This window comes from Dendroctonus ponderosae, unplaced genomic scaffold, assembly GCF_020466585.1.
Source record: "Dendroctonus ponderosae isolate FM_Combo_2020 unplaced genomic scaffold, Dpon_F_20191213v2 Dpon_F_20191213_11, whole genome shotgun sequence".
Lineage (NCBI taxonomy): Eukaryota > Metazoa > Arthropoda > Insecta > Coleoptera > Curculionidae > Dendroctonus > Dendroctonus ponderosae.
This window is the reverse complement of record NW_026017213.1, coordinates 6,790,339-6,798,962: the sequence shown is the minus strand read 5'-3', so window position 1 is coordinate 6,798,962 and position 8,624 is coordinate 6,790,339. Positions and strand designations below refer to the sequence as shown.

At 41.4% G+C, this 8,624-nt stretch overlaps 1 protein-coding gene across 1 annotated transcript in view; it reads right to left on the bottom strand.

Moving 5' to 3' along the window:
* The window catches only part of LOC109542730 (guanylate cyclase 2D), a gene marked incomplete at its 3' end in the record, with an annotated part of 99,595 nt that overhangs the window by 973 nt on the left and 89,998 nt on the right, over positions 1–8,624 (bottom strand). The window contains 6 exon segments of the mRNA XM_048662437.1: positions 660–796; positions 1,123–1,243; positions 2,149–2,337; positions 5,153–5,324; positions 5,695–6,178; positions 6,255–6,407. Coding sequence (XP_048518394.1) covers positions 660–796; positions 1,123–1,243; positions 2,149–2,337; positions 5,153–5,324; positions 5,695–6,178; positions 6,255–6,407 — 1,256 coding nt within the window.

The window sequence follows — 8,624 nt, the reverse complement described above, 5'->3', positions numbered from 1 at the left end:
GCAGCTCAACCGGCTCTCTAACCATAAGCCAAACACTTAGAGCGGTTTTGCTTCTCAATTCTGTTCCACACAGTCTGTTGCAAACGTTTGCAAACCAGGCATAAGCAAAGACATTGAATTCTTCAATCGAGTGGCCAATTCCCACTATCCTCAAGTTCCCATCATCCAACTAATTCCGCAGAATTTCAGATTCGCTTTCTGAATGTATGCTTTGCAAATATGAATAAACCTCAACTTAACATTTCTCTGTTTGTGCGCCAACCCATTTTCCATACATACACTCAGCCGAATTTACGGACCTTTCATTTATGGCCTTTGAACCGACGTATAGCGAGTTTATGAACAAATATCGAAGTCAATTCATGAAGTTTGCAAAGGTGCACGATCAGAAGCGCGAGAACAAATATTGACTGCAACGGTGGAACTGCGTTCATTTTCACTTTGCAAATTGCAGCGGAACGCCAAGAAAATTTCCTTCCTTTGCCGTCACAAGTGCACATATAAGCGTCAACTATTTAAAGTCTTTCAAAGGAATCATCCAGCGACGATAACGCGGAACTTTCGACGCCGTAAAGTATGTGCAAGTTTCAAGAGGACGCAAGTCGTCAAAGAGAAAATACGCCCGTTGAAGCTGAGTTTTTCGCAGCTTTCAGACTTACCCGCACCAGATCTGTTAATAAACTGAGCCGAAACGACCAGTCTAGCTTGATGTCGTCCTGCTGAAGAACGTCCTGCAGGGAACCACGCGAACAGTACTCGGACACCAGGGCAGCTCTAGGTGGCTCTGCCAACACACCTAAAGAAATATTACTGGAATACAAAGCGATTTATCCRCAAAAGTACTTGCAACCTCACTCACTGTGTATGTTTAACATGRAATTGCAAGAAACAGACAGAAATAATCCTAAGAAAAACAACTTTTTATATGGAAAACAATCAACTKTTGCCTAAGGCTTGTTGCCAATTTCATGTGAAGTCTCGTCAGCCTTAGAACGTCCAATTGGAAATAAAACACCCGGTATAGAAGACGCTCTGGTAACACACTCAAMYTTGATTCATTCTGTACACAAAATGTATTAATCCTTTGCAATATCGACTGGTCCTACGCAAAAATGTTCTTACCTATTAAAGGATTGAGGTTTTCATGCCTCAACCCATGCAGATGCACTAGAAGTTCCGTCGCTTTGGCTTTCAGCTCGGCATTTCCATTTGAAGGCACTGGTTTCATCTGGACCAAGTCGCCCTAAAATCAACAGCAAATGCGAAAATAACGAAATTTGCCTTGCCCTAGACATTGACCCACATTTCCCGCATAGAATCCACAAAATTTCCCACTATGGCCTGAACATCCAGCTAATTTTAGAGCTGATATTGGCATATTTTCAGAATTTTCGCTCAAACAGGCAATTAGCTGATCCAAAATTAGAGGTTGCCTCTATCGGGTGCTGGGCCGAAGCAGAACCGTGGAACTGATACGCATTAAATCAACGTCAAAGAAGAATTTTTATTAAATTTACCACGTGCTTTAATCTGCTTAGCGTCGTCGATAAATGTTTGCTGGAAAATGTCCATAAACTGCGTCGCGGAATGTGCCACGTTGGAGGAATATTAAGCTGGAAAGTTGACAAATTTCTTTAGCAAACTCCACGGCCAACAAATCGTCCTGAACAAGCTTAAAAAGTGTGTTTGCTCATAAATGTAAAGCGTTTGCAAACGAAGGAAATTGTTTAGAAAGGGGCATCATTTTCAGCAAATGTCTAAATAAGTTCCTGAACTATTCAAAGTAAAGATGTTGAGAGCGAAGAAATAAATACTTTAAGATCAATCGCTATGGAAAAAGCAGTGATTTTCACTGCAGGCAAAGTCAAAAGTGAAGATACTTTTATAAGCGTCAATAGAAGGGAAAATTGCAAACCCGTTCCAGGTGGTAAAGGAAATGACTAGAAGAAAGCATGCAATTGAAAACTGATCAGATGGAGAGCAGAGAACCATAAATATTGCTGAGAAAACAACAGAAGGAAAGCAGAACAGAAACACTTTAACAAGCAGGCTCAGATAAAATCTGTCCTTCGAACAATTGTTGCCATATCAAAAAAAGCAAGAGCAAAAGAGTTGTGCACAACCTTCAGAAGACCTGAAAAAACTTACATTATATCGAACACGAGGATCCACAATGACTTGTTTGGCCAAATTGGGACTGGAGCCGGTTCTGAGCGGTGTGCGAGCGGACGCTCCTCCGGAATTCTGCAGCAGATCCGGTTTGTCCACTTCCGGACCGCCAAACTCCTGCAGCTGCTGCAACCAGCAGCACAGTATGGCCTCCATGCCTTCATCTACCTGGAAATTTACAGAAAACTCGGTAAACATGGACTTTTTTGTTGGTCCTTCGAGCGGGATCTTGCAAGCCACCGGCTTTTGCGTGAATAAAACATTGAATTAAGCTTGGAGCTGTAAAAATCGAATTTCGAAGTTCACTTTTCGGAGAATTGACTACGTAAACGCTAAAACCTAATTTACGACGTGCCCCTTGGAGTTTATGGGTCATAAACATGACAAGATATCGTGGGATTTTTAGGAAGTGAGATGGAAATTGCGCCAAACAATTTCCTTTCGCGTGCTGTAAAGTAAAGCAAGTAGCGATGTGAATTTTTTAACAATCTTGAGCAAGCATTCGCTTTAAAGATGGCAAAGGTTTCAAAAAAGTAAACATTAAGGCTGATTTTTCATAGCGTGGCAAATGCGGGTTCAAAATTGGAGAAATGTGTATTCATAAAACGACCAACTATGGCCTCTTCTTTAAAAGTTCACATTTTCCACACTAGCTCGAGCACCCAATTGAAAAAGTTGCGATCTTTAGAAAACATTGGGCTTCCGAAGTGCTAAAAGGTTGGAAAAATCAGCAAGAAGACTGATTTTTCAGATGTTCCAAATCTAAAGATGCTGAAAGTTTCAAAAAAATCGCCATCCAAGCTGAGTTTCAGTCTTGCTCAATTCGCATGTAAGAACTTTATTATATTTATGTAAATGTTAAAATAAAGCATCGTTCGCTTTTAATAACATGGTGAAGACCACGCGATAAGGCGCTAATTAAGTAATAAAATTCGGATTCATTTCTCTCTTCCTAGATTGGCTATCGATTTTTCGCCCATTATTTTTAATAGCTCGAATTTTTCTTGCAGCCCTTACGATCATTACGGGTGGCGTAACCTTATATTAATCACAGAGCTTTCCACTCAGGAGTCGAATTACCAGAATAGACGCTGATAAAACTATGGAATTTTTAGCGCTAATGGCCCAGATTACTGTTCCCATGTGGTTCTTTGGCGCTGCCAATCAGCTTTGAAAATTTCAAGTTTGAAAAGTGAATGTTAACTTTCCCCACAACCAATCAGCTAGTTCAATTAATACTTTGCCTCTGAACGGTATGAAGCTGATCCCAAGGAAAATTGGCTGGAGATTTGCTCGTTTTTGCTCAACATTCGGATCACGACTTTCACGAAGGGTGGAGTGTCTTATATGAGCTTACGGTTTAACCCAGATTGACGAGGAGCGCATCGTGACAAATACTCTTCCTCCAACAGCTGTCGTTTTATTGTTTTAATTCGCTCCTATCTCCAACGAGGTCCATTAATCTGGGCTTTGGCTCGATGTGGGAAACATGCCCGCTCTTCCACAGTTTTATCGCAGAAACTCGAACAAATCACTGCTCCAAATGTTTTGGGGGTTTTTGAGTGATTACTGTTTGCAACAGTTCCTGCTCGAATCACTTCTTCTGCAATAGCTGCAACCAATATGGCACAGCAGCAGAAAAAAATATTTTTGAGTTTAAAGCCGGAAAGTCTGGTGGTGTTATTTTTCTGTAACAGCGTTACAACGTTCCAGTTCCACGTTGGTAGTAGGTTTCAAAACCGGTTCCCAAAAGAACATGTTACTTTTAAAAATTTTCATTAAACATGCGCAATGATGATGATGATGGTAGAAATAGTAATGTCAAATAATGATTTAGTTTATTAAAAGAATAATTGTTAATTAAATTAAAACGTTTAAATCGGCAAACGGCTGTAGCTAGTGCGAAGTGCGCACAACTGTCTAGGTTTTATGAGACGGTTCCAAAAAGAACGGTTTAAGTCGGCAAACGGCTGCAGCTGGTTCGAAGTGCGCTCAACTGTTCCGGTTTTATGAGACGGTTCCAAAAAGAACGGTTTAAATTGGCAAACGGGTGCAACAATGGATGCTCGACGGTGTCGCATCGGTTCTGTGCTGTTGCAAAAACAAAAAAAAAAGGCTTTTTCGGGTTTATGAGACGGTTCCAAAAGCAACCGGTTAAATCTGCTAGCTGTAACTACGGTTTCAGGTTACATGTTTGTAACAATGTTATTTTAGCGGTTACGTTAAATACCGACCATCCCTAGTTCCAAAAGCAACCGGTTAAATCTGCTAGCTGTAACTACGGTTTCAGGTTACACGTTTGTAACAATGTTATTTTAGCGGTTACGTTAAATACTGACCACGCCTAGTGGCTTCCAGCATGTTTGTTGTCTGTTTTTTAAAAAATTCCTCAATCAACGCGGTGATTAGCCAGAGGGCCTGTTGGAGCAGGGTTGCACAGACGAAATGTTGGCAATTTCTTATGTTCAAGTAGAATTGAACTTTTCAATACTGTACTTAGCCATTGTATTAAATCCTGTAAGTGTATGGGTTTTCCACCAGTTCCATTTTGGTCCAACTGAAAAAAAGCCAGGTGCTCTATCTAATCGAAAAAATGCCGATCAGCTAAAGGCCAAACCATAGACAAACACACTTTCCACTCAGTTAAGTGCATTGGCTGCTGTATCTTCCGCTATTGACTAGTATATACATAGAAATCAATCTTTCCCTGGAAGTTTTCCCCAATATTAATCGCTCAACGGCACGATTTCCAGTCGCTCTAAACACCAGAAAAATTAATAATCCATTTCAACATCAAGATTTACGAGTAGCTTTGTCGAACGGCCCCTTAAACCGTTGAGGCTTTAATAGATATTGCCCGAATTTACTTTTATGGGGGTTTTACTATTGAAAAATGCACAAAAAGGCCCCATGGGCGCTGATGGCAATCGAGGGTGTTTTACGCTCTAAAAGTAACGTTCTCCTGAAAAAAACTGTTACTTACTCGTAGACTTTCCGTGAGTTGAGGAAATGTGAAATCGGCAGCCGCCAAGCGAACTTTGTAGGGCGCTTTTGCGGTCTTTTTCTTGAGCAAATGGTAGCGGACAGCAGCGACAACGCCCAGGGTGCAAAAGACCAGGAAAACTGCACAGGAAATCACCCAGTAGACCCAAGCCCTGAAAATTAAGTTGAGTCTGAGCACCAGAAGACGCTTCAAGTCTTGCAGAGCAGCGATTCTCTTTCCGCAGCCTAAAATAATTCGGCGATGGAAAAAATGTCTACAGTTTACGAGCCCACAGAGGACAGTGTAGACTCGCATTTAACCAAAATTCATAAAGTTTAGACTGAGAAATCCATCGATTTTTAATCAACCAACTGCTCCCCCCTAGCGATGTTAATAAACCAGAACCATGCCGCGAAATTGGCTTAAATTAATAACAGCCGAAACTCCCAGGTAGCAAATTTGTATATTAATTCGCCGACGTTATTGTAAATTTAATATCCAGCCTGGATCCATCCGGGCCTTGCCGGAAGAAGGAAACTCACCTGAGCAAGTTGCTCGATGACAATTTACAGAAGGCATCGCATTCTTCCAACTGCTTATGTGTGATCCACCATTGGGCAAAGTCCTGCGGCGACGTTTCGGTCTCCCATGCACTTTCGTTGGATTGGAAAACCTTCATCAGGGGCCTCAATGTCCCGTCCGGCAACACATCAACTAGCGCAAAGCACCACGTTCGCGATTGTTCCGAATCGAAAGTTTCGCGGACGGTTTTCAGCACTTTTTCCTCGGTGTTGAGGTTGAGGGTGGCGTTGTCCAGAAACAGGAGAATGTCCTGAGCCATTAGATCTGTAAGGTTGTCCGGAATGTCCGAGCTGTTGATCGAGGCGACGAGACGATCGGTCCAGGCGGGCAGGCTGAGGACGTCCAGGAAAATGGACAGCGTGTTGTGTTGGGCCAGTTGAAGGCGCCTGGTGACGTGGAAGATGTTCAGGCCCAGCTCGTCGGCAGGCATGCAGAATACCAGAGCTGAAAACCCCCGAAAACGTTTTTTAGTCGATGATTTTTTCGTCAAAGTTCGAACTTTGCCGGGTCGTCCACCTACCTCTACAGGGTCGATCCTTGAAGTCCTGAAGTTTTTGCTCGATGTACCTTAGGGGAGTGTTCTTGTCGAACAGCAACGAATGCTTGGGAACAATCCCCAAGTCTCTCAGCTTCAATTCCAGGCTGTGAGAAAGCGACGGCCACCATCCGGACGCTGGTCCAAAGAAACATGATTAGAACCGGAGCAAAACGTTCGCGAACATTCGCGAACATTCGCGAACATTGAAATTGCATGTGGATTAGTGTAGCGGCTAAGGGAATGGCATCAATAAAGCTGACAGAAACTGTAACAAACCACTTCAACAGTTTATTCCAGTCGACATCCGGTTGTTTTATCGCAGCAGCTGCAGCACGCGGCTACAGTTTCAATTCCAAGCGGGATTTATTGGGCTCCAGAATTGCCCTTTGAGCCGTTTATATCCTGCAGAGGTTGTGCAGGCGCCGCTCAACTTTAAATTATTGTCGAGAACAAGCGCGCAATTTATTTATTTCGCCTAAATGTTTCCCGTTGTTTTTTCCGTGTGCAATTAAGTCCAGAGGCAAAATTTAAAATTTCGGTTCCGTTACGGTTCCGGTTTAGAAAATAATTTCTAATTCGGTTCCGTTTCGGTTCCGGTTCCAAAATCTTTATATAACAACGAACGAGGACAAAGATACTCTAATTAGGAATCTCAGCATCTTTTTCTTTGCTTGTTGTATTATACCAGATAAAAAATGCGCAAACTATCCACTGCTTCATGCGGTACTTCGGCTGGTCGTATGGTAGGGGGTAGGAGTGTAGGAGGACTAGCAGCCCCACACAAGGGTTAAAATTCATATAAAAATGATATTATAAAAAATACAAAATCTAATTTAATTGTTGGATTTTTGTGATTTGTCAATAAATTTTCTGACTTTAGCGCTTTTCTCATCTTTCCGTTTTCACTCAGGTCCACAACTTCGTCAATTCCTCTTCTTTCACTCTTATTTCCGTTTAAACATTTCAATTTCAAATGTTTCTTTGTTGGTGATCGAAAAACTAAAATAATGCAACTTTAAAAAAATAGTGTATACACGTATGGTGCTCGTTCTTTTCGATTGAAAAGTCGGTTGGTCCTCACAAATAATTGTTCCTCTAAAATTCAAACGTTACAAGCAGAACCGAAAAAACCGAAATAAAACATTTCGGTTTATGGGTTCCGTTACGGTTCCGGTCCAAAAAAAAACCGGTTCCGTTCCGGTTTTGGGTCCATATCGGTTCCGGTCCGGGTCCCTGCTGTTAATTACAAAAAACTGTGTCAAGCGCCAATTTGGAAATGTTTGTATTTTTTACGCAAAATGCAAAAATTCTGAATTAATGCGTGCCTTAAAACCCGCTCTTAACTTTTGGCCCCCTTTTAGAGAACCGTTTGAGCGGCAAAGCCTTAGTTATCTTTGCGGAATAGAGCGTTGAATTGCGTACTTTTTTGTACATTTAAACGCTAAACGTTATTGCGATCATGCGTAGTGTTAAAAAATAAGGGGTTCAGGCAAATAGCGTTAAGTGCGTTTTTTAGTTTTTGATACCGCGTTTGTTGTTAATAGTTAGGTTATGGGTTAGAAGTTAGAACCTGTGCCTGCCCTGTTAGTAGTGTTGCCAAAGTTCAAATTTGCCCAAACAATTTTCACATGAAATCCCCAATTACGCAATAATGGCGTAAACTAATCAATGAAAAAGTCTTATTTAAATTTACAAAGATTTCCTATTCTATTATAGCCGCTTATTTTATTAATAATATTAGAAATAAGTCAAATATGTCAACACCGTCGTTCTGCTTTTTAACGTGAAGCGTACGTAAATAACACGTTATCCTCGAATAACGTAAGCGGTTATTTCTTTACTAATGCGCGTGCTCAGAGCAAAAACTCCCTATTGTCCGTAGGCGGCTCCTAATTCCTTTCATCCTTCCGATCTGTGACTTCATGTCCGCCCTYTTCTCCTTAGTAGATTTAAACCTGAACATAATTGATCATTTTATGACACACCATTCATATTTCGCACGAATTTCCGCATTTACATGAAGACATTTGGCGGTTTTCGGTTATAATCTGGGATGCAACTCCCATTTAAAATACACGGCATATGCCATGTCATAAATCGATGCGAAACGTGCATCTTGCAGTGGAAAAGTGCACGAAGTGGAGCACGAAGCCCTGAGAGCGGATTCACTCTAATAACAAGGCTAAGGTGGCAAACCACATGTTTTATCCATTCGATTTTATATGATCAACACAGAAGAAACAGCGTGAGGAAATTAGCTTTTTATTCGAATGAATCAAAAAGTGCCATTTTGCGAACAGAAGCGATGATCAAAAAGAAGCACTTTTCTTTAGCGTTCATTTGTTTTACTTT